Below are 26707 nucleotides of genomic sequence, written 5' to 3'. Positions count from 1 at the left end.
GATTCTTGATACATGATGTGACTGGGTCACATGTTGATGTTTTAAGAATCAAAGAAAAAGTGAAGAAACTTAAAGAAAGAATATGATGAATCTGATGGCATAGATGGATTTCTATCGCATAGTTTGAAGATCGGATTCTTGAGCTACTTCTTAAGAGTTATGATATATTGCTTAGGAATAAATAACAACAAAGTTTTCATGTGCTTTTGCATATAGTTTTTCCGCAAAGTTTTAAAATAAAAGAAATTTTTTTTTTGATTTTATTTATTTTAAAATATCCTTACAATGGCATTTGTGAAAACTTTTGTTGCTTATAAGATTCTATTAAGAGCAAGAGTGGACATATGAATTTGATTCTTTCATTTGTGGTAGTGTCTAAATTTACCAAATAAGGAAAGATTCTCATCACCTAAGTTTCAGTTGGATAGAAACTTGGAATCATGCAAGTTGTATAGCATGATGAATAAGAACTTTCAAGCATTGGAAAAATTAAGACTAACTACTTGTTCACATGGATGTGTGAGTCAAGTAAAGGATCGAGTACACTTTCTTGTGCACTGATCAAGCCCACCACAAATAATCGTTAAAACTATTCATCATTATTTACTAAAATTCAGTAAATATGGTTATACTTACAAGCTTAAGTGTAATTCTGAGACATTGGAAAAGGTTTCAATGTATGGCAGAGCGAATAAGAAGAATCAACTTAGGCAGAAAGATAAAAGTTTCTCAAATCTGAAAAGATGGGAGAGTACTTTAGTATCATGTTAGATAATCATCTTAATGATTAAGAGACCTTATCACAATTCATCCTCTAAGTGCATTCTGGTAGCTAAGAAGAGGAGCTATGAATTGTTGAAGTGGTTAAATCAAGAAGATGATTTATACTTCGTTCCAAAAACAATTCTTAGAGTTATACTCTAAGATTGTAACTTGAGTGACATGTCTTAAAGAAGGTTTAAAACACTTGTCAAATGTAAGAGTAAAAGTTTTATACTCTTGTACATTTGAAATTGGTAAGTTGTGATGTTTTGGATAAAACAAAGACCAACTAAGGCCAATTGTGTGAAGTGTTTGTCTTGATTAGAATCCACACTATCTCTTGAATATCTGACAAGAAAGTCTTATATGTCAAGAGGACAGTGGGAGTCTTAAAAGGTCTTGAAAGTCTCAAGAACTAATCAAGAGTAAAACCTAAAGTTCTTCACTAGCACACGACTTGAGGTTTATAACCTATCGTGTTGACTTTTTCTGTGTCCATTCCAATTATAGTTGGCTTTGCATATGAGTTCTTAGAGTTCTCAATTGGTTGCACAGCAACTTGGAAGCAATGTCAGACCCTTGAGCTGCCACATGGGAAGAAATTAAGATTGAGTTCAGTCCATATGAGTTTGAATTTGTCATTATCCTTGTCTTGTGACTATGGTTTTGACAATTCACATGGATAAGAACACATACACCATTAAATCTAAGTGTCATAAGGTTTCTCTCCAATTCATGAAAATGATGGTGAGGAAACACTTTCACTAAGTAGATTTTAGCTAGATAGCAATTATGATATTTGCATTCTCAAAGTCGTTAGTGGAGCGTGTATGGTTAACCAGCACACTAACATGGACTTGTGAGAAGAGGTAAAGGTCTAAACAATCGAGACTATGATTACGGCATCCCTTTTCATAGTTCTTAAAATTGTTTAGACACACCTGTGAGCTATCTAAGATAAGGTGTATGATATTGATAAAGTTTTATCAAAGCAATCTAGTATCAGAAATCTGAACTTTGGTAAGAAAGTCAATAAAGTATTGATTTCTAGAAGTCCAGCTGATTTCTGATTACATGTCAAAGCTAGTGGGAGCATGAGTGTTATGCTAATAATCATCATGTTAGTGGGAGCATGATAATTATGATAAAGATTGCAAGTTAGCAATGTTAATTATAGAAAACAAAAGTTTCAATTCGTAAGGCTGCAGGGGTTGAAAAAGTTGTTTTGCTATAATTAAGGGAGAGGAAATTATACTTCATTTCAATTCTAAAAGCTTAGATTGAGGTTTTAAGTCGTATTTAGTCAAGGATATATATATATATATATATATATATATATATATATATATATGAATTTCATGTTGGAATGACTCAACATAAGGAAATTCTATATATGGGTCCATTATTTGCGTTCTAAAATTCGATTATGATTACGGCATCCCTTTTCATAATCTGAATTATGAGAACTTGGCAAATAGAAATGGAAATGTTATAGCAAAAGACTGGTTTAGTCTTTATGTGAGACATCATGACTCGAGTCCCATATGCTTCAGATATAGGATCGATTACATGTGCTATATTTATCCTTTCTAAAATTTTCCAAATGCCTGGGGCATTAAGAAGGGAAAAGGTCTAGAACTGGATATGACTAAAAGGATTAAGCAATTGTCGAGGACAATCTAAGGTTTACCAAAGATTGGTTGCTCAAGGACAGTTGGAAGTATAGTGATAATTCTGGAAGGACCATATTGACATAATCTGTAAGGAGGCAACTCTTGTGCAGAAGTGATAGTCAAAATGGAATATGGAAATGTTTCAAAGTTGGAAATTATTCAATCTGTGTAAGATTAGGAAACTTAATGCAAGAAGGATATTTCCAAGGAGCTGATCTCCTTTGGAATGCTCTGTAATGGTTGTTGTCAAGTCTTTCTGACTCTCTGCATAATCATTACAGGAGGATCAATGCATATAAGTTTAGAATCTAACAGATTTCAGTAAATGGCATGAATTTGGAATTCTTGCATTTGCAGTAAGGATTTGGGACTGTGAAAGAGGATCATTGGAGTTATGTTCAATTGATCTAATTCACAAAGTGAAGATCATAGACAAACATAGTATGCATACTTGGTGTATGGCATGACTAGTGTTTAGAAAACATAGTGTACATGCTTGGAGCATGGGACAACTATTGTTTTAAATTCAAGAATAAAGTTGATAGCTGAAACAGTATACAATGAATAATGTGTAATCATATGGTGATAAATAAAAGGTGTTTTATTTATGTTCATAGGTTTTGATACCATATTAGATTCTATTATTATTGTGTTTCATTTTGCATGTTTTGACTTCCAGAATAACTAGGTCGTTCTTCCTGATTGACTAAGTTATTCAAACTATCCACAGTCGGTCATATGTTGGAAGTAGATATGAATCAAGACTGTCATGGGTTGGCTTGTAGAGGTCTAAGATGTTGGACAAGGGGCTACAACATTCATGAGTGCTCATAAGTTCTGAGTATTGGATTCAACCTGCGCTCATTGGAATCACTTCATGGATTTTATCACGAGTGATCATGAGACGATAATATCTTATATTCTTCAAACTTAGAGATATGAGTTGTTACTATGAGTTGTTACTATGAGTTGGTTGTACATTGATTGCACGAAAACGCATTCGGTAACTCGGTGTTATAAACGTGCCTTTGTGTATGATTCAACAAGTAGTAGAACAAGCCATATGAGTCGAAGTTTATCCATTCCTTTTACCTTCGGGATAAAAGTGATATCTGTGGGCCCCTCGATGATTTGATGATGACAAATGGAAGTGCTCGGCCGAGCCAGGACTGATTTGATTTGTTCAATTAGTCAGTCGTCATAAATCGGAAATCGGGAAACAACAAATGGACAGAGAGAATGATTATAATCCATGTCTCAGTCCATATGATATCTAGAATGGAGGAATATATGATCCCTTATCTAATGGACAAGTCATTGACAAAGGTCAGAGTTCATCTACAAGGTCAGAGTTCGACAACGGCTTTTGAGAGCTACGATTGCCAGTTGGTTCCTGAAGTCATACACAATAATAGTTTTAGACTTATCCAAGTGGGAGACTGTTGGATTAGTGTCTAAGTCCATAACTATAATTGGTATGTACTTGACCCGACTCGGCATGGTCCATTTGGGTTGCATGGCATCAGAACATTTGGATAGACCGTTTATGAGGAAAAGACATTTTGTGACATATTAATATATTATAAGTTCTAATATATTAATATGAAATCATGTTATTTAATTAGTACTGATCAAGAATTAATTTGGACTTAATTTAGTGATCAAAAAGAGACTAATTAAATATATAGGGATTGATTGTGTAAATCATTCATTCTTATATATGTGGGCTTATGGTCCAAGATTCCTTTATGTTGGGTTTAACCCATGTGCTGATCCATGGATACTCCATGGAGGTTAAAACCCATGGAGCATAAGGAATGGGTAAAGTCATGAGTTACATGGTGTAACCCTAATAGCCACACTATATAAGAACCCCTTTAGTTCAAGAAATTGGCACTAGTGATACATATTTTGAGGGCTAGCCGATTTGAACATGTATGTCTTCTTCTCATGGTTATTCCAAGAGTTCATGATGTTGTGTGAACCATTTGAGGTGTCACACTTGGGGCACTAGGCTCTCAAGCTTCATGGAGTCAAGCAACAACAACAAGGTATGTATTCTATCTATTTTATTATCCTAGTATCAATGTTTTGGTATGCTAGTTAGGATAATACCTTGGATAATCATATTTGCATGTATTATAGAGAAAACATAGATCCAAGGTATTTAGGGTTGCATGTACACTTAGGAGTGTTAGAATGCTCAAAACCCATCAACATAACCAAAGCCCATCCCAAAATGCATAAAAATCCCAAAACCCAAAATGGCAATCCAAAACCCATATCAAAAGCAACAAAAGCCCATTTTGCCCCAATAACCCAATTGGGGCCCAAAACCATCATGGACCTACTTCCAAGAAAACCCTAAGTCCATCCATGGCCCAAAGTCAGAAGTCCAATGGCCCAACAAGACTCAAATCTCAAAAAGCCCAAAATGGCAAACTGGGGAGTACGATCCGCACACCAGAATGGTACGCCCAACGTACTCACCCTCGAAGCACATAGTACAAACGACTGATCCATAAAACCTTCATTACGCTGAGCGTACTTCCTGTGTACGCCCAACGTACTCACTAGGGACGAAAATATATATTAAGCTCTTAATGGTTAAGCGAATGACTTCCAAACTCAGATATGACCCTAATGAGATGTCTTAACATGTAAAATTGGCAACTTTACTCCTTTGCATGGCTTAATGGGACCGAAATCCTTAATAACATCCATAATAAACATCCAACTCATGCATGGTCCAAGATAAATCACCAAGATGACATTTTTAATGAATAAGGGACCTCCCAAAAGCCAAGATCCATCATTCTAAGCTCTTGGTGTAACATCCCATTTAAAATATAATAATTTAATAATAAACCCGGAACCCCGAGAAGCGATTTTTTTTATTATTATTATATGTAATTATAGTCCAAAATCAGATAATAATTAGTGGAGGGTTGGTTTCGGGGTGCCAAATAATATACTTCTGATTTCCGAGGGTTAAAATGTGAGTTTGAGACTAGTTTCGTAAATGATTGTGAAGGCAGGGTCTATGGGGTAATTATTAGGACTTCATTTGAAGAGATTATGGAAGATAGGGGCTGTTTGGTAATTTCCATACCTAAGTGTAATGGATTTTAATATTCAGGGTTTAAATTGTAAATATTGGATTAAATTTGATAAGATCTCTTATGGAGAGGGACTGAATGTGTGGTTGAAGAAGGATACGGGTGAACCCGTCACCCATGTTAACCTTCATATATATTCATCATAACCCACTAAACCCTAACCCTAAGGATACTACAGCCGTCACCTTCACTAAGTGGCCTCCCTCCGGCCGCCACCACCCCCCTCCTTTGACTCCCGTTCCGATCAACAGGCGACAACAGCGACCACCGGACATTCGCCATCCTCTTTCTTCTCCACCATTGTCCAGCCAACGTTTGAGTCGCTGCCATGGGCCTTTGGCCATCGCTGTCCAGCCGCCGACGAGAGCCATCAACATACATCTTCTTCTTTTTCCTTTCTGTCGCCGTCGCTTCCAACAACCGGTCGAACCGCATCATTCCTCCCTGTCTTCTTCTACTGCTTCTCAGTCGCCAATGTCGCCATTCCACCGGCTGTTGCGGCTGGTGTTCTTTCCCGACTACCTTGCGCCACCACGAGTGTGGCTAAGATCGGAGTGCATATCAGTGTCATGCTCGCGACATTGGGTGCTCGTGTGGATGTGTGTTGCTTGGCAGGGAAGAAAACTCGCCACCACCGTGGCTGTCATCGCAAATAACCGATACATTGCCGACCGACCGCCGATGTTGTTGCCTCAAGATGTCCGTTTAGGTATGTGTTTTAGTAGAGAGATGTCGTATGCGTGTGATGCTAGCCGGAGATCGAGGAAAGTAACCACCATGGAAGCCAGCCATGGTGGCCGCCGCTTGTTGCCATCGTTCTGTCACCACCAGCTACCGTGGAAGGTGGCTGTGTGTGTTTTTGCTATGTATTTAGGTATGTGTACTGCTATTGGATTGCATTAAGTGTGTGTTGTGTATTATGGGATAAAAGTGAGCCATCACCACCACCGTGAGGTGGTGGCTGCCACCATCTACCACCACCTGCCGCCAAAATGCGGTTGTGTGTGTGTTTTTTATTAGATTAGTGTGTGAGTGTGTTTTAGATTGGGTTGTAAATTGTAATCGGTATAAGAATAATAATAGAAAAATCCATAACCACCACCGTGAGGTGGTGGCTGCCGCCTCCTGCCGCCACCGACCGTCGTGTCGGGTGGCGGTGTGCTTCGCCTTGGTGTGTTTGATTCGTCTGGGATGCATGAAACCCTAGTGGGCCCAATGAAGCCCTAATGGGCCCAATGAGGCCCAAAGTGACCTAAAAACCCAACCAATTGACTAATGGGCTAGTATTGGGTAGGAAACCCTAATTAGGGTTTGGAAAACCCTAATTGCATAAAACCCTAATTCTTGAGAACTAATCGGCACACACACGAAATTATTTAATAACTTGAAATATTAAATAATAATTATTGGCAAATTAACCTAAGACAATATTGGACTTAATGAATTAAGTCCTTAGGGGATTAAGTCCTTAATGGGTTAAGTAGGACACTTAACCCTAGCTGTCATTTCATGTGAAAACTCTAATTTCACTTGGGCTTTGGGTTGGGCCTTTCTAGTGGGCTTTGGTTATTGGACTATTGATGGGTTGTCCAAGAACAAGTTAATGGACCAAAATAAGTAGATGGGCTTTAGGATAAGGCCCATATGAGGACTTGGGTCCAATTTGGAAAATTGGGCCATAATTGAGCCTTTATGACTAAGTGATAATGGGGCATGGGAATTGGATTGGAATAATCGAATGCGCCTTAAGGAAAGACCGTGTAGAGGTCTGGGCCCAATTTGGAAAATTGGGCCATATGTTGGGCCGTGGCCATTATTTTACTTTTGGGCTTTTGTGGTGTGAGTTGGACCTTGGGCTTGGAACCGAATTATTAATTGGGTATTGTTTGATGTTGACAGTTCGGGAATCTGTCAATCAGCAGCTGGAGTGTACCTGCGGGACTTCAGCAGTGCCAGGTGAGTTATCCTCACTATATCAACAGGGTCTACGGCACCAAGGCCGACCCTTTATGATTTACATCCTGGGTTAGGATGGTCGTTATGTTACTACTATGTTAGATTTCATCCTGGTTTAGGATGGTTGCTATGTTAGATTACATCCTGGTTTAGGATGGTTCCTATGTTATTGCTATGCTAGATTACATCCTGGTTTAGGATGGTTGCTATGTTATTGCTATGCTAGATTTCATCCTGGTTTAGGATGGTTGCTATGTTAGATTTCATCCTGGTTTAGGATGGTTGCTATGCTAGAGATCGGTATCCTGGTTATAGGATGGTTGCCATGTTAATGATCTGTTAGATCTGCATGTTTACTTGTTTATATGTATGTGCACATGTTTGTTGGTTTGGGGAAAGGGTTGAGGCAGGTTCTGCTGTGTGCAGTAGGCCAAGACACCCTGGACGGACCGGACAAATCTAGTCAGGCCGAAGGCCCAACGAGCGGTCCGGATATGCTGAAGGCCCCGAGGTGGGCGGTCCAGACGTGCCGAAGGCTCGAAGAGCGGTCCAGATAGACTGAGGATCGGGATTCGGTCCATTCAGACTGATGGCTCATTATGCATGTTGTTGCTGTTTGCTTATATGTTTATATGATATGGTTATATCTGTATGGCGTTGGTATTTTGGGGGTAACTCACTAAGCCTTCGAGCTTACATTTATCGATTATTGTTTCAGGTATTCTGATGATCGCGGGAAGGCGAAGGCGTGATCGTGCATCTCCTTACATTTTCATGATTGATTATGGGGATACTCTGATGTTTAAATTATTTCGAAAGTAAACTGTAATAACTTTATGGTTTTAAATGTTTTAAAAAGTTTTAAATTGACTTAAATTTTATGCTAGATTCATCAAGATAAAACTTTATACCTCAAAAGGGTAGATCAAGATGCAACAAGCGTGGATCTAAAAGCTTCAAGCAATCCCACACTTCTCCAAAAAGTTCCTTTTTCTTCTATGAACACCAAAAAGCGTGAAGTACCACCAAAAGCTTAAAAACCACTCAAATGGGGGCTAGTGTTTCGTTTTTAGGGTTTAGAGGGATGGAGGCTAAAGCTAATAGGGTTTGGTAGTGAGTTAAAGAGCTTAAATAGGGTCCAAGATCCTAAATTAGGGTTTGGATCTGACTGGAGTACGCCTAACGTACTTCTGGTACGCCCAACGTACTCCATAAGGCATGCACGATCAAATTGCTTAGTACGCCCATCATACACCAATGTACGCCCCGCGTACTGGCCTCAATACTAGTATGCCATGCGTACACATATGTATGCCCCACAGACTTCATGCATTTTCGTTTCGAAAAAAGATTCGACACTATAGATGATCTTGTAACCACTATTTAAATACTGTAAGAACATAAATGATAAAGCAGAAAAACTAAGTGATATACATGAGTTTTTATTTTTATTTTCGGCAGCACTAAGCAATATTCATAATAGAGGGGTACATTTGGTCCGATTGAATTGACATTTAGTGGTATGTTCCTAACTGATGGATCAATAACCTAGACGGTGGTGAATATTGGACTTTGGTGCACTTCTTTCGTTCTCATAAACAGACAACAACTCTGTCCAAAATAAAAAAAGTAACCCAAAAGTGATAATTAGATGGGCCGAAGTAACAGCCCATGTAATTTAATAAAAAATTTAAAGCCCCAAAATCTGATTTTTTTTTTCTTAAGTCTACGTATACGCACACAACATGAATTAAAAATAAGCATAGGCCCACAATCAAATGAGTTTTTAAACAACAATAAAGGGACATGTATCAATTTATTTGGAGGGTTACACACTTTTTTTTTATAGGGAGGACCGGAGGGATGAGAAAAGAAGGATATGAGAAGGATTTGAAAAGGAGGATATACAAAGATACAAGTATAAAAAAAGTATGTACCCCTCCACATGTCTATATTGGTTTATTTATGAATTAAAAAAAGTCTAAAGATCGATTCTTTCGCTGATATTACTTTTTAATCATACAAGTGCAAATATGATTTAAAATTTTATTGATTCTAACACCTATCTTAGTATCATTGTGGTTCTAACTTGTAAACTAATTTTTGATTATTGTATTGGATTTTTTTTTTCTAAAATTTGGGGAAAAAAATCTAGATTTTATTTTATTTTTCTTTTGTTTTTGAACTGCATTTATTAAAGGAAAAACAACTAAAAACCGTCACTAAATGATTTTGTTGGAAACATTCGAAAGTGACATACATTGGTAAAAATATGTCGGTAATTTGTTGGAAACAGTTAGGCTGATGGGTGTGGGCAACATGTTAAGACATGTTATCATACCCAAATTTTGCCAACTCATATGCCATGTCATATTTAACACCATTTGATTTATGTAGGAAATGGTGTGCAAATGTTATAACATGTTAAGAGATACAAAGAGAGTTAGAGAGAGAGTGAGATAATGACTTTTGATTGGTTGATTCTCACGTTACTTCCCGTGGCCATGGTAACATTTCTTAACATAACACCAAATAACATGAGAGGGGGGCGGTGTTCCGGTGTTATGGCGCCGTTATGGGAGCTGCCAAATCAGCATAACGCCTTATGGCGTTGCCCATACCGAGTAGACTTAAGATTGAAATCCATCGGTCTCCGTTGAAAATGTCCCATAAATGTTTATGTCGAAATTGCGTTGATAATTACTTACTGATGGAATTTTCTATTGGTAATTAAGTTGTTAAAGGACCTGTCAGATATATTTATGTATGTTAGAATTCTACCAGTAATAAACGTTTTCAACACATTATTTGGCCATCGAAATTCCACCATTTTCTTAGTAGTGTATAGTTTGTTCTAAAAATCTAAATATTTGAAGCAAATAACTAAATCCCATCTATTCCGTTAAACAATTCAGATTAATATGACGATTGACAATCCCTAAGTATAATTAACTGAAATACAAACAAAAACAATTTCAACCCACTTCAATCATTGTTTGAGTTAAGATGGTCAAACTTTGAGTTTGGCTTGCTTTTGTCAATTAAGGGAAATAATAGGGAACTATTTCCCTTAAAAATGAAATAAAAAAAGGTGGATAGTAGTTCAAAATAATCTGAATCAAAATTAAAAAAACATGACCACTAAAGTCTTTTATATAAGAAAAAGGTCTTCAATGCATCCATGCATGGACCAAATATATTATGCAGAAACTACTTGTATATTAAAAGTCATTTTCCTATAAATCAGTGACATTAATATGGTATTCATAACTGAAGTGTTCTCTATGATGGTACTTATATTACTTATATTAGTAAAAAGTTAAAAATACTAAAAATATGAATTCAAACTAAATTTGTATTATACTATTAATTAGTATTTTGAAAGACGTTTGAGAAAAAAATAGTTTCCATAACCAGAGTATCTATTATACTTCTACTTCATTTTTCATCGCCACATCAATCACTCTATTCCTCGATTGTTAGAATCATGTTATATCTATCTTTTAATGCGCAATGAAAAAGGCTTTGATGCACCATATCTCCAAGAGAAAAAAAGAAAATGGCAGTAGGGGAAAAAAAATGAAGGGCAATATTTATATAAATTGGTATATAAATTTATTATAAAAAATAAAATTAAAATAAAACAAGTGGGTTTTACCAACTCTTGGTTTCCACAATGGTTGGCGAAGTCCACATCAGCAACGAAAGCTCAAGTCTCACCAACCCCACCAACAAGACCACAACCGCACCACTCCACCACCTTCCGATACTCCATCCCCACTCCCTATATAATCTCATAAGCCCCATCCTTCCATTTCAACTTCACTTCTACCCACCATTAATAATCACTCTCCATTTCATACTCACACACCAGAGATTCCTCATAATGGCAGCTACAGGAGAATCTCAGCCTGCAAAACACCAAGAAGTTGGCCACAAGAGTCTCCTTCAAAGCGATGCACTTTACCAATACATTCTTGAAACCAGTGTTTACCCGAGAGAGCCAGAATCCATGAAAGAGCTTCGTGAGGTCACTGCTAAACATCCTTGGTTAGTCATAATTAAGTGCATGCATTTCCTAATTTTATAACATATTAATCATAGCCCAAAAGGCATTTCTGATTCCTTTTACTTGTAATATAAATGCAGGAATCTCATGACGACGTCTGCTGATGAAGGACAGTTCTTGAACTTACTTCTCAAGCTCATAAATGCTAAGAACACAATGGAGATTGGTGTTTACACCGGTTATTCTCTTCTTTCTACTGCCCTTGCTCTACCAGAAGATGGGAAGATATTGGCCTTGGATATAAATCGTGAAAATTACGAAATTGGACTTCCGATTATTGAGAAAGCCGGTGTTGCTCACAAGATTGACTTTAGAGAAGGCCCTGCTCTTCCTCTTCTTGACCAAATGGTAGAAGACGTAAGTACTTACAAGCTTGATTTACGAGACATTTATATTGTTATTTTCTACTTCTGCAAATATAATTTAACAATTATTTGTAATTTATTTTCTACAGGTAAAATTCCATGGATCGTTTGACTTCATTTTTGTGGATGCCGATAAAGACAACTACCTTAACTACCACAAAAGGTTAATCGATCTTGTTAAAATTGGGGGAGTGATTGGCTACGATAATACCCTTTGGAATGGGTCATTGGTGGCACCGGCAGATGCCCCACTTCGGAAGTATGTTAGGTATTACAGAGACTTCGTGTTAGAGCTCAACAAAGCCCTGGCTGCTGATCCAAGAGTAGAGATCTGTCAGCTTCCAGTGGGTGACGGAATCACTATTTGTCGTCGTATAAGCTAATCACACATCACAGATCATCCGAAATAAACATATTTTTTAATTATGTTTCTTGACGTCAAAACTTGTAAATGAATCATATGTTTTACTGAATTAATTCCTTATTGTAATGCGACAATTTGCATTGTTTTCAATTGCATATATAATCATGTTTTCAGAAAAACATTTTAATTGTATAATCTAAATGTTATTGTATATACTTATGTCATATATATGTTATACATTTTAATTGTACAAAAGTTCATTACGTAAAAGATATTTTTATTTTTTATTTGTAAATGGAGTTAGTGGGCCTTTAAACATTATGAAAATCTCTAGAAAATTTAAAATAAAAATAAAAGTCATGATTTTATTTTATCAATTTAAACACTCCTTACACTTTTGACATAGTGACACACACGATAAAAAGCTATTTTTTACACAAAATCCCTACATGGCGGCAACATCTTCGATTCCGACTAACTTCTTCCTCGGGGGATGGGGGGTCAATCTGATTGTTATGAACTGGACTGAAGGCTGCAATTCATAGAATGGTTCACGTTGGGGGGCTGATGAAGACTGGACAGATGTACGATACAAGAGGAAGGAAAGTGTTACTCGAGAATTAAAGTTGGGTCCGCAAGGAGGATCATCAGGACCGGTTCATTTAAGTTCTAATATTCACTCGATTTATATTACAAATTTACCATTTCAGTTAAATCCAATGACATGGATGGTGTGTGGTAGGATTGGAAAGACATTTGACATTTTTATTGCAAAAAGATGTCAAGGATATGCAAACAATTTGGTTTTGTTCGTTAGACTGGGGTGCATGAGTTGGTTAAGGAATTTTTTGACACACTGTTTGGGTTTCACAAATTGTTTGCATCTATTCCTTGATTTTCTAGGTCATAAATGAGTGGAAAACAAAACCTAATGAAGTGAGGATGTCATATCTATGCATACAATGGAATTGACAAGCATTCATTGTGGTTCCTATGCTAATGTTGTCAAAGGACTAAATGGTAATGCTAAGCAAAAGGTTGAAGAGGGCTCGAGTGTTGTGGTTGATCTAAAGGTTGGTGATTTTATGGTGGAAGAGAGAGACTTTAATCGGGTATGTTTAGGGAAAGGAAGTAATTATTTGACTCTCCAGAATCTTAGAAAGATTTGCATGGTTGAAGGTTTGGATGATGTGGTCATATACTCTGTTCGTGGGCTGTAGGTTACTTTTGAGTTCAAGAAGACAATAACATGTCTAAATTTCTTAAAGAACAGTGCGATAGATCATTAGTTATTGGCAAAAGGCCTTTGGATATGTATTTCATGTCTACAGATAGATTGATATTGGTTGATGTTAGGGGGTTTCACTACGTTCATGTAGCAAGGATAGTTTTCGTAAAATCATTGCTAAATGGGGTAATGTGGTACATATCGTATGCTATCGAATTTCTAAGATAACATCTCTGAGGTGGTAGTTACCAAGATTGATGGGAAATCTTTTCATGTTCGTGTGAAAGAGGCTCTCATGTAGGTTTCGATGTTTTCTTTGGGGAGTAACATCCCAAATGATGGGAAGAATGGAAGAGAGGTACATGGTTTCTTTCATATGGAAGATGATTTTAGTGTTCACTCCTTGATTGATTATGAAGATAATTTAATGAAACCAGAGGCTTTTGATGATAAGAGTAAGGCATAATGCATCAGATAGGAATTCATCGGATCCCTTTGGGATTTTTAAAACCAAGGTAAACACATAGGTAGCCGAAAAGCACACCATCTTTAAAGCATCGATGGCGTTGTTAAGAATTATATGAAGGGTTGAGATTCTCCTTCAGCTTAATAACAAAACGAAAACAAGGTTGGTGGGTCTAAGGGGTTGCCAAATGATGAACCGATGTAGGTTTCTTTTCCAAGGAAAGCTATACTTTCAGAAGTTGTTCTTAGATATGCGTAACCGAAAGTAGGACTGAAAAATCATCCCTTTACACAACCCTATATAGTTGATGACTATCAAGAGATAAGATATACTCCATATATGTTATATATTTAGATTATTAATTAGTCAATCACAACTATATATTCTTCTATACTTTCCTATTCATTCTCATGTGTGTTAGCATACATTGGCTTTATATGCCATTCAAGTGTACGTGTACTACTTAAGCAATCAATATACAATTTCAATATCATTTGATTATATGGTATCAAATCTTATTGCTCTAATGAGTGTCTTCTGATCCTCTTCTCAATCCACCCTAATTTCCCTCTTTTTCTATTAGGGTTCATAGAAAAAGGTTTTAGGCTTCATTTTGGTTTTGGGGCTCATTTTGGTTGGTTTTAGCTCGTTGATGAAGAAGAAGGTTCTTTTGGTTTATTGTTTTGGCAAGCAAGTCTCATCCTCACCATTTTTTGTTGCTCTTGGTAAGGTCTAAAGCTCTTGCCTTTATCTCTTATGCATGCTAGATCTAAGATTTATGCTTCTATTTTCATGGTTGGGTTGGGCAGCATGCATGGGATCCATAAAGTTAGCAACTTTATTGATATCATTGATGCATTTTGGGTAGCATGTATGGGATCCCAAGACTGCAACTTGCCGTGAGAGCACTGGTGCTCGGCCTTGACCTTCCGGTAGGTCAAGCATCACTCTACAAACCAGGCCACATCCCTTTTCATCCACGGTCACTAATAACTATGCTTTAGGTCAAGATACATCTTTGTAGCCCCAAACGAATGGAGAATATCGACTTGTGAGCCTCCTCCATAATCCCGTCGAGCCCCACCCGCATACGACACCAAACCCGCCCGTGAAGAGTCAATAGCCCCTGCTGTCGATATCAAAGGCTGAAACCTGATCGATCACCCGTTCACTTTTCCGATTTTCTTCCTTTTTGGCCTCCGAATGCGCTTCTTTGATCGTTTCCAAAATTAGGGTCATCACATTCATCCTCAAACACACATCCTGAATCGGGGTACTGATCGCCCTCCAGCTTAAGGCGTCGGCCACCACATTGGCATTGCCTGGGTGGTACAGGATCTCACAGTCATAACCTTTCACTACATCCAACCACCTCCTCTTCCTCATGCTCACGTTAGGCTGATCCATAAGACCTCTCAGGCTCTTATGGTCCGTATAGATGGTACAATGAACTCCATAAAGATAGTGGCGCCAAATCTTGAGGGCGAAAACCACTGCCCCCGATTCCAAATCATGGGTAGGATACTTCGCTTCACGAGGCTTCAGCTGCCTCGAAGTATATGCAATCACATGCCCCCTCTGCATCAACACATCAACCATCCCTGAAATAGATGCATCGCAGTAGACCACAAAATCCTCAATTCACTCAGGGAGGGCAAGTAATGGAGCCTCACAAAGTCTCTGGCGAAGAGTCTCGAATGACGCCTGCTGCTTAGGCCCCCAACTAAACACAACATCTTTCCTCATCAACTTAGTGAGAGGAACTGCAATCTTGTAGAAATCTCGAATGAATCTCCGATAATATCTTGCCAAACCGAGGAAGCTCCGAATCTAAGATGGAGAATTCGACGCGTCCCACCGCATCACTGCCTCTATCTTGGCTGGGTAAACCAAAATACCATTCTGATTGACGAGGTGTCCTAGAAACTGAACCTCGCACAACCAAAAATCCCACTTGGAAAACTTGGCGTATAGCCTCTCCATCCTCAAAACCCCAAGAATCTCGCACAAATGTTCCTCATGCTGCTCTCTGGTCTTCGAATAGACCAAAATGTCATCGATGAAGATGATTACCGACCAATCCGAAAAGGCATGACCATGAACTCGTAATGCCCGTAACGAGTTCAGAAGGTCGTCTTCTGAATATCCTCCTCTCGCACTCTCATCTAATGGTAGCCAAACCTCAGATCAATCTTGGAAAACCAAGATGCCCCCCTGCAACTGATCAAAGAGATCATCGATCCTCGACAACGGATAACGGTTCTTCACCGTCAGCTTGTTCACTTCCCGATAATCAATACACATCCGGTATGAACCATCCTTCTTTTTGACAAAAAGGATTGGTGCTCCCCATGAAGAACTGCTCGGTCGAATAAACTCATTTCCTAACAACTCCTGAAGCTGAGAAGATAAATCCTACATCTCATGAGGTGCAAGACGATACGGTGCCTTGGAAATTGGCGCCGCACCATGGATCAGATCGATCCGAAACTCTACTTGTCTCTTAGGAGGCATACCAGGTAACTCCTCTGGAAAAACATCAGGTAGATCACGCACAACAAGAACATCAGAAATGGAAACCGATCTCTTCTCGCCAACCCGGGTATCCACTACATATGCTAGATAACCCAAACACCCATGCTGTAAACTCTTCCTTGCCCTGGCGACAGAACAGAAAGTTGATCCCGACCTAGTACCCTCGCCGTAAATGGTCAGCACTCCCGCGCTAGGATCTCGAACTGTCACCAACTGTCGCTCACAGTTAATCAGAGCCCCAAACCGGTTTAACCAATCCATACCCACAATAACACATACATCTCCCATCGTAATAGGGATAAGATCTATCGGATACCCAACACCAACAATCTCTAGCACATAACCCCAATAGATGTTAGTAGCGGAGACGGAATGCTCATCAGGTATAAAGACTCTCAATGGTCTGCACAAGGCCTCCCACGCAATACTAAAACCACAACAAAAAGATGATGACACAAAAGACCGACTCGCACCCGAGTCAAACAACACAAGTGCAGGTATAAAATTCACAAGGAAAGTACTATCATGGGCAATATCATAAGCAACATAGATAAATAAAGAAGACATACCAGCCACGATGTCTGGAGCGGCTCTGGCCTCTTCTGCTGTCAACTTAAATGCTCTCCCTCGAGCCCTCGGAGCCTTGGCCTTCCCCTGCCGGCCATAAGTAATACGCAGGGTCGCGGGGTCCGGAGTCTGAACCGCCCTAGATGCAATCTGTGGACACACAACCCTCAAATGACCCGTCTGGTTGCAATTGAAGCAAACCCGAAATCCATTGGGGCAATCCATCGCCATATGCAACTCCTTGCCACACATGTAGCAAATGGTCCCCGTCGGACAGGGTCCCTCATGTCCCTTGCCACACTTGTTGTAAGTGCTGACCTTCTGGTCTCCAGCTCTCGAGTCAGCGGGATTTGGCCACTTAGTCGCCGGCTGCAAAAGAACCCATTTGAAATATTTAGTCACAATTACATATGAATTTTTTTGTTGCTATATTGCTAAAAGGATGTGTGACAAATATTTAACCACACCTTAGTTTACGATAAAGTTCTTTTATTGGGCTTTGTTGAATTTTTTTTTGAAAGTGTTTTGAATAGATTACCGACATAACTGAATTTGGAAATTTAATCATAATTCTAATAGCACTACTAGAAAAAAATGATTTTAATGACAGAATAATTATGACGTACATTTGTTTGTCGTAAACAATATGTCATCTGTTATTGATATTTATGATTTACGATAGACATAATTGTTCGTCATAAAATTATGTCATCCCTTATGAAAATACAAGACATACTTATTTTAGTGAAAAATAAACAAGCCATGCATGTGACCCATTTTAATTTTGTCATTTTTCAATAACCAATCGTTTATATTTATGGCTATATATAACTACAAGAATAAACCTCTATAGAGACGAAAGCTACAGGGATGACAACTGTTGTCGCTATATAGGACACTATGGCGACAACATGTCATCGCTATAGGGTTGACAAATAAAGTTTAACTTCTGAAGCTAAAGCGACAATAAATCGTCTCTATTGGTTGAGCGGGAACGAAAAATGTTTCGCAGTATCCGAAAAGTTGTAGGGACGACATATTGTCCCAAAAATAAATAAATTTAAATATAAATTTTTTTAATGTATTTATCTAGAAAAGACCGCACAAAATCGTTTTGTAGAATGCTATAGGGACAACAAGTTGTCCATATAGGGTTTAGATGAAGTGAAAACAAGAGAAAACTCTCTTTTCCCCATTAGTCGACACAACAAGCAATCATTTCTCATTTCTTTCTTGCCTAAGCTCTCATGCAAATTCGTCGGCACCAACTTGTTGACCAGGTAACACTATCACTTCTTCCTCTGTCTACTCCTTCAACGTTTCACTCCGTCATTTTCCTTCCAGCTCCTATCGATTCAGTTTTCTAAATATGTCATCGTTAGTTGCAGGTTGTCGGTACCTTCCCACTTCCGGTGAACGGTGATTTTCTGCTTCCGACACTCTACACTTCTTCAACATGTATGAACGGTGGTTTGGTTTTGTTTCTGTATTGTGAAATTTGATCTATGAGTTTTTTTACTATGAAAGTTTATGAATCAAATTTTTGTGATTTGGTTGTGTTTTTTCATAAATATTTTGTCTAAATGTGTTTGAAACTTTGTGAAACTTTAGGGTTATGTTTAGGGTTATCGATTTCTGTACATAGAAGCTGTGAAGTTCTTGTTTGTGTATGATTTTGTTACTCTTGATAGTATCTATGCTATTTACTGGTTGATTTTGTTAAACTTGTATTGTGTTTCAAACATGTTAATGTAGATGTGTAAAACACTGAATTTAGAAGGTCGGAAAAGAGAAGAAAACCTCAAATGAGGAAGTGACTCGACGAGTAGATGGGTGACTCGACGAGTAGGAGCGCGATTTGGTCGCGGGTTTAGTGACCTACTCGACGAGTCAGAAGACTGACTCGGCGAGTTGGCCAGGTTTGGGGAAAACCCTAAATGTGGGCCTTGTACCCTATTTAAGGAACATTATAGCCTTCATCAGCCCCCTTGATACTCTCTCAAGTCCAGAACGAAAACCCTAGAGCATCCCTTGAGTTGTGAGTCATTTTGAGAGTTTTGGAGCATTCTTGAAGCTTGGAGGAACAAGAAGAAGGTTGGAGGTTCAAGGAGGAAGGAGTAGATCCAGAAGATTCACTCCATTTGCTGCTCATTTTGGTAATCAAGTTCCTTCCTTGACTTCTAGTTTGTTAGATCTCTTTATGTCCCTTTTTATGAAGTTTATGGACCAAGAACGATTTCTTGTGGGATTTGGACGTCCCCAAGCTAGATCCTTTCAGATCTGGGAGTATTTGGAGTAGTTAAGGCATAAAGGTGGAAGCTTTATGCCAATAGAACTCCCCATGCAAAGTTCAAGAGGTTGTTATGGCCTTTTGAGCAAAAAGGGCCATGCATGGACGCAAAGGTATTAGCTTTGCGTGTTATTCCGACCCTAGGAGGCTAGATCTGGGTCTTGGATGCCTTATACTTGGCTGAAATCCTCTGAATAGAGTTGGACATAGAGGGACTCGGCGAGTCACTTGTGGGACTCGACGATTCAGGCCAGTTATTGCCCCAAAACCCTTCTGTTAAAGGGTATGAGTTGAATGGTTAGGGACTCAGCCAGTCTGAGTCCATAGTGGTCATGAAGTTCATCGTACTCGACGAGTTCAAGGAAGAACTCGGAAAGTATAAGGCAATCCCCTTAGTTATGAAGATGGACTCGACGAGTTGTTCATACAACTCGGCGAGTCACAGCCTAGACACCTTCTTATGTGGATGATGAACTCGACGAGTTCAAGGTCGAACTCGGCGAGTCGGATGAAGATGGTCCTGATTGTATGGTTGAAGGAGAACCCGTCGAGTCCTCGCTAAACTCGACGAGTGGAGTCGGGGTTGGAGGAGTATAGACTCGATGAGTTGGTAGACCAACTCGGCGAGTCAAGTCAACTGGAGGTTGACTGTGACCGTTGACTTTGACCAAGTTGACCTGGGTTAAGTTTTGGGATTATTGTGGTCTAAATGTTATTTTGGGTATTGATAGTTCGAGAAGCCGAAGGGTCATCGGTTCAGGAGTTGCCGGTTAGCAGTCAAAAGTGTTCAGCGAGTTCCCAACAGTGCGAGGTGAGTCTCCTCACTGTTTGTTTGGGTCTATGGCCACCATGCCGACCCATTTAGTTTATATATGGTAGGAAGACCCGGGGGTTAGCCCTAGGCATTATGCATGAAAGACCAGGAGGAGGCTCCTGGCACACAGTATGTTATTATGTTTGGTAGGAAGACCCGGGGGTTAGCCCTAGGCAACATGTATGAAAGACCAGGAGGTGGCTCCTGGCACACTGTATGCTGAGTAGCCTAGTAGAGTAGTATGTATATGTCTTTGTGATGCTTGCATGGAAGACCAGGGGGTGACCTTTGGCACTTGTCTGTAAGACCCAGGGAGTGGCCCCGGGCTTGACAAGAAAAACCACGTGCGGCCCGTGGCAAAACAGCAAGACTATGTTTGGCACATAGCACCTCACTTGATTATGGAGATGTTTGTTATGTATGGATCATGGTTACGTACGGCATGTATGGATCAATTGATATGTATGGTATGTGGTATCTGGGGAACTCACTAAGCTTCGTGCTTACGGTTTTCAGCTATTTGTTTCAGGTACTAATGTTTTTTCCAAGGAAGGAGCTCGAGGTGATCGCAGCGCATCACACCATGTTTTCCGCACTAGATGGTCTTTGGGATTTAAAACTCTGATAATTGTTTTATTAAGAATGTTTTTAAATGATTGAGCAAAATTTATTAAGCGGTTTTAATTAATCAAAACGAAATTTTTGGTCTTGAATTTTGGGATGTTACAAGTTGGTATCAGAGCCTTGGTTTGAGGGATTCAGGCACATTCTCGTGTGTGTCTGGACTCAAACTGAGGACTTGATATGAAAATTTTCAAAAAGAACTTGAAAAGTATTTGAAAAGAGAAAATAACTTTGAAAAGAACAAGGTGTGTGATGCGTGCCATCGACCGAGCTCAAGTAAGTGGTTCCCAAAATACGAATACATGTTTGATATGTGATATGATATGATTACGTGATCCGCATGCTAGATTAGGGCTAGAGGATCTAGGAAGAATGCCTTATATGCCTACTGTATATTTATGAGAAATGCATGATCGATTAGGGCTAAGGATCTAGGAAGATGCCTGATATACCTGCTATAAGTGCTTTTGAGCTGCGAGATGTTACTGATTAGTCAGTTATATGATAACTTGGATAGAGTGCGACTGGATTGGGTTACTCAATGCCCGAATGCTGTTGCTTTGTGATTCGGGAGTCCTAGTTATCTTTAGCTAACTAGTAAACGAATACGTTAAGTTACATATTGCGAGGACGAAATAATTCCAGAAGGTTAGGTCTAGCCCTACTGCGCAGCTCTTGTTTGAGTCCAACCGTTGTGGGGTAGGACCTTTCATTCGAAGAATTATCTGGTCTTAGTAATATGTAATGGTATTCGCGAGCTAGTTAGGTAAAGATAGCAGGGGTTCCTTATGCAGCTGATGGCGGAGAGTAGGTCGGAGAGTTACCCTAGGGTAAGCCTAGGACAAGATTGGAAAAGAGTGCAACAGTAGTGGAAGGGACTTGGTGAAGTCGAAGCAATCCTTGAGGAAAGTACGGATAGATGTGGAAGGTAGTATGGGTCCGTACTACTGAAAGCAGAGGATCCGTACTCGAGGCAAGGAGGACCAAGATGGAACCAGGAAACATGTAGAGTGTATGAAACCTCCCGAGGTTTATGTATGATTCTGACGATTCTGTGTTATGTTTCAGAATGGTGATGATCACATGTCATGGAGGGGGAGGTTTAGGATCAGGATCCGGTTCAGGATCAGGTTCGGGTACAGGTTCCGAGCCATTGGATGAGGGATTAATCGAGTTAATTGCGTCTGAGATCACGAGAGGTATCCTTGAGTCGACCCCGGTGATTTTCGGGTCGATCAAGGAAGGGATTATTGAGCTGATGGAGGATCGCCTCAGAGTGTTCCGGAGTGATATGGCATCCAGCCAGTCATGATCGCACACACTGTCCTTCAAGGACTTCAGGGGGAGTGGCGCGCCAGACTTCCACGGGGTGAAGGACCCCATTGTTGCCTGGAGATGGATTGCAGACATTGAGTCTGCACAGTTGACGAGCTTCTGTCATGAGGGGTCGAAGGTGCGTATGCCGTAGGTTGTTTGAGAGACCGGGCCAGGGACTGGTGGGAGTCAGTTGGTGATTCCTTGGGAGCCTCAGCCATTGAGGCTATGACCTGGTCTGACTTTGTGACCGGGTTTAGGGCGGAGTTTGCGCCGGCTGTGGAGCTTCAGCAGCTGGCCAGGGAGTTCCTAGACATCAGACAGACGACGGAGTCGGTGGCGGAGATTACCGCCAAGTTCCGGGAGAGGGCCTTATTGGTGCCTCAGTATGCAGGGGATGAGGAGATGCGGAGGACCCGCTATCATGACATGTTGAGAGCTGATATTCGGGAGCATGTCAGCTTCTCGGCATGCCCGACCCTGGACTCTATGATTGCCAGGGCGCGGGAAAGGGAGATTGATTTGGAGCACATTGCGAAGAGTAGGTCGGATCAGATGCATACTTTGGAGGGTCCCAGGAAGAGACCCAAGACTTCAGATCAGCGATTAGTAGGTCGGCAGGGCCGAGGTCAGTGCAGCACGTGCTGGAAACTGCACGAGGGAGTTTGTCGTTCCAGGGGTTCAGGCTGCTACAAGTGTGGCAGTGATGGTCACGTCAGCAGGGACTGCCCACAGGGTGCAAGCCCATTATGTTTTCACTGCAATCAGGTGGACCACAAGAAGGTCGACTGCCCGACGATGAGGGGAGGAGCAGGGAGTGCGTCTGCCCCGACAACTTTGAGGATTACAGATAGGTGAGAGGGTAGGGCCTTGCAGTGACAGATGAGGGAGATCTGGATTACATCAGGGAATGTTGCAGGTATGTATCAATGGCTATTTTCGATTCCATATGTATTATGATTGTTCTTACCTCGGTCTCAGGTGATAGTATGTATGAGTTATCTCTCTGCTCGTATTCGGATTGTATTTTCGGAATTGTCATATGCCAATTGCATACCGGGAATAATTAGCAACTAGCGTAGGGTCAAATTCCCTTTCTGGTTTGGAAGCATTTAGTGTTATTTTGAGTACGGTTGAGATCGGTTCACGGGCATTACGTGACGGCCTGAGGTCAAACTTCAGCAGGGTAGTTATCCGCCATTGTCAGGATTCGGTGAAGAACAGTCTTTATGCCAGGAGTAGTTCGTGGGAGCATCAAGAGAAGCAGTCTATCGCTGAAAATGTTGCTCCGAACATTGGAAAACTAGACCTTAAGGTTGAGAGGGACGTCAGGCTAAGCTTATGGGATTATCAGTATTGGGGATGCAGAAAGTGTTCATCTAGTATTCGGTAATCGTACGGTATTTGGGGTGGGCTAGTGACGCATCGCTAGCAAGAGTAAGGCGATGGTAGTTATCATGCCTATTGTGTAAGGGAGGAAGGAATGGAAATCCTCGGATTTTCGCGTGCCGTAAAGACTTAGTCGAAGCTAAGTGGGGGAGAAACAATCATGCTACGAGAGCAGAAGCGGTTTTTGAAACTGGGATAAGTCTCGCTCTCCTATCAGGGAGAAAGACGGCCCAGGCGGCCGTATGATTTGAGGATAATGTGAATTGGAAGTTCGGAAAACTTTCCAATTGTGAGATCGCATTCTCGGGATGTCTAATAGCAGGTTTTAGAAGAATCGGTTGGGAGTTTCAGTTAGGATGTGAGTACAGCTTGGGGTACTAGATTGTGCTTGTATGCTCGATTATGGGTATGTACGAATTAGTAGTCAGCGTAAGACCATGGCCAACGGTCGAGTCAGTGTGGAAGGTGTCGTAAGACTACGGGTTAGCCGTAGCATCCCCTAGCAGCCAGTCGGTGTGGAAGGTGTTGTCAGACTACTGGATAGTCGTAGCATTCACCAGTGGTCAGGTAGTATGAGAAGTGTGGTAAGACTGCGGGGTGGTCCGTAGCAATGGTTAGCAGATAGTGTAGGAGTTTTGTAAGACTATGGGGTGGCCCGTAGCGTTCACTAGTTAACAGATAGAGTAAGGGAGTTGTAAGACTGCGGTGTGACCCGTAGCAATCGTATATTAGTATAGTTAGGTTGCGGTGTGGCACGTAGCATTAGTATAGTCAGACGGTGGTGTGGCCCATAGCATTAGTATAGTAAGACTGCGGGGTGGCCCGTAGCATTAGTCGGCGGATAGTGTAGAAGTGTGGTGAGACTGCGGGGTGACCCGTAGCATTAGTTGGTTGGTAGCGCAGAAGTGTGGTAAGACTATGGGGGTGGCCCGTAGCATTCACTAGTTGGAAGAACGAGTATAGTAAGACTATGGGGTGGCCCGTAGCATTCGTCGGTCCCTATTCGACAGTACGAATGTATCAGATGCGTGATTCGCTGGCAGGGTTTTCCAGATAGTTTAATATAGGGCGGGGCAGCCGCTCGGATGTGAGTAGGCCACATTATGATTAGATTCGGAAGGCGGTATGTCATTGGATACCAGGAGTGATGTAAGACTACAACTATTTTGGTAGCATTCACCTTTAGTAGTAGATTCGCTGGCAATGAGTAGTCAGACAATACGATCGGGAGGGTCAGCAGGAATGCTGGAGCCATGAGTAAGGGTGTGGATTGAGGGGTTTCGATAGCTGAAGTTATTCGGTGGTCGCTGGAAGCGACTGAGAGATTGTGCTTGGAATTAGTAGCCGGTGGGAGTCCGGTAATCCAAGTGATGTCAGATCAGTTGCCGATCAAGGTAGTATCAGTTCATCCGAATAGTGGTTAGGAAACAGCAGAATGCTCGGATAGAAGGGAGTACCGTGAGGAACCTTGTGCGCGGATTAGCTCACCAAACGAAGGCACTAAGGCACTTACAGGCGGAGTGAATAATCTCGGAGTAATGGGTTTGACCCTGTAGCGCAACTCTCGTATGAGTCTAACCGTTACAGGGATTAATCTGCTACTCGAATGATGGTCTGAATTCACGCGCTGGGTGGAGTTTTCAGGATTGGAGCATCGTATGAGGGGTTATTTCGTGAGTACTGGTGTGATTGCCGACACCGGGAGTGGCCAGAATTGTGGTTTCAGCAGAAGATTTGTTCTTGATGGGGATCGGAAAGACTGTTGCTTATAAAAAGTTGCCTTGGAAGGGCCAGTGTCAGTGCAAGGAAAAGGGGTGAACCCCGTGTGTATCAGTGTAAGTGCACTGGGAGTACCGGTAGGGCTACCAGTTGGGTAAAGGTGTTGTACTCGAAGGTAGTAGTGATCAGATTATTCTGAGGGTGACGTTTTCAAGGATTGGATCGGATAGACGAAGTGTGTACCTAGTGGTAAGTGGATGGTAAAGTAGTGGACCGTGGCGGACTTCGAGGACGAAGTCTAGTTTAAGTGGGAGAGAGTTGTAACACCCTGAATTTAGAAGGTCGGAAAAGAGAAGAAAACCTCAAATGAGGAAGTGACTCATCGAGTAGATGGGTGACTCGACGAGTAGGATCGCGATTTGGTCGCGGGTTTAGTGACCTACTCGACGAGTCAGAAGACTGACTCGGCGAGTTGGCCAGGTTTGGGGAAAACCCTAAATGCGGGCCTTGTACCCTATTTAAGAAACATTATAGCCTTCATCAGCCCCCTTGATACTCTCTCAAGTCCAGAACGAAAACCCTAGAGCATCCCTTGAGTTGTGCGTCATTTTGAGAGTTTTGGACCATTCTTGAAGCTTGGAGGAACAAGAAGAAGGTTGGAGGTTCAAGGAGGAAGGAGTAGATCCAGAAGATTCACTCCATTTGCTGCTCATTTTGGTAATCAAGTTCCTTCCTTGACTTCTAGTTTGTTAGATCTCTTTATGTCCCTTTTTATGAAGTTTATGGACCAAGAACGATTTCTTGTGGGATTTGGACGTCCCCAAGCTAGATCCTTTCAGATCTAGGAGTATTTGGAGTAGTTAAGGCATAAAGGTGGAAGCTTTATGCCAATAGAACTCCCCATGCAAAGTTCAAGAGGTTGTTATGGCCTTTTGAGCAAAAAGGACCATGCATGGACGCAAAGGTATCAACTTTGCGTGTTATTCCGACCCTAGGAGGCTAGATTTGGGTTTTGGATGCCTTGTGCTTGGCTGAAATCCTCTGAATAGAGTTGGACATAGAGGGACTCGGCGAGTCACTTGTGGGACTCGGCAATTCATGCCAGTTATTGCCCCAAAACCCTTCTGTTAAAGGGTATGAGTTGAATGGTTAGGGACTCAGCCAGTCTGAGTCCATAGTGGTCATGAAGTTCATCGTACTCGACGAGTTCAAGGAAGAACTCGGCAAGTCTAAGGCAATCCCCTTAGTTATGAAGATGGACTCGACGAGTTGTTCATACAACTCGGCGAGTCACAGCCTAGACACCTTCTTATGTGGATGATGAACTCGACGAGTTCAAGGTCGAACTCGGCGAGTCGGATGAAGATGATCCCGATTGTATGGTTGAAGGAGAACCTGTCGAGTCCTCACTAAACTCGACGAGTGGAGTCGGGGTTGTATGGGGTTGGAGGAG

At 40.9% G+C, this 26707-nt stretch overlaps 2 protein-coding genes across 2 annotated transcripts; one reads left to right on the top strand and one right to left on the bottom strand.

Annotated features, from left to right (window-relative positions):
• The first annotated feature begins 11315 nt into the window (after nt 1-11315).
• On the top strand, nt 11316-12503 carry LOC145160335 (caffeoyl-CoA O-methyltransferase-like). Its single transcript, XM_079079482.1, has 3 exons — nt 11316-11560; nt 11660-11936; nt 12034-12503. Exons 1-3 carry the CDS (start codon nt 11397-11399, stop codon nt 12325-12327), a joined length of 735 nt encoding a protein of 244 aa, XP_078935608.1. The 5' UTR covers nt 11316-11396; the 3' UTR covers nt 12328-12503.
• A 3914-nt stretch (nt 12504-16417) lies between these two features.
• On the bottom strand, nt 16418-17335 carry LOC145158262 (uncharacterized). Its single transcript, XM_079077183.1, has one exon. The coding sequence runs from the start codon at nt 17333-17335 to the stop codon at nt 16418-16420; it is 918 nt and encodes a 305-aa protein (XP_078933309.1).
• Between the last annotated feature and the right edge of the window lie 9372 nt (nt 17336-26707).

This window comes from Lactuca virosa, chromosome 2, assembly GCF_052849685.1.
Source record: "Lactuca virosa cultivar CGN04683 chromosome 2, Lactuca_virosa_CGN04683_v6, whole genome shotgun sequence".
Lineage (NCBI taxonomy): Eukaryota > Viridiplantae > Streptophyta > Magnoliopsida > Asterales > Asteraceae > Lactuca > Lactuca virosa.
The sequence above is the reverse complement of the archived record's forward strand: the minus strand, read 5'-3'. Positions and strand labels throughout refer to the sequence as shown.

What these genes read in the sequence shown, in the direction of transcription:
- LOC145160335 (XM_079079482.1), top strand. Translation starts at nt 11,397, where the DNA reads ATGGCAGCTACAGGAGAATCTCAGCCTGCAAAACACCAAGAAGTTGGC. An exon ending in GTCACTGCTAAACATCCTTG is followed by an intron (nt 11,561 to 11,659) that starts GTTAGTCATAAT and finishes ATATAAATGCAG; the next exon opens with GAATCTCATGACGACGTCTG. An exon ending in TTGACCAAATGGTAGAAGAC is followed by an intron (nt 11,937 to 12,033) that starts GTAAGTACTTAC and finishes TATTTTCTACAG; the next exon opens with GTAAAATTCCATGGATCGTT.
- LOC145158262 (XM_079077183.1), bottom strand. Translation starts at nt 17,335, where the DNA reads ATGGCGATGGATTGCCCCAATGGATTTCGGGTTTGCTTCAATTGCAAC.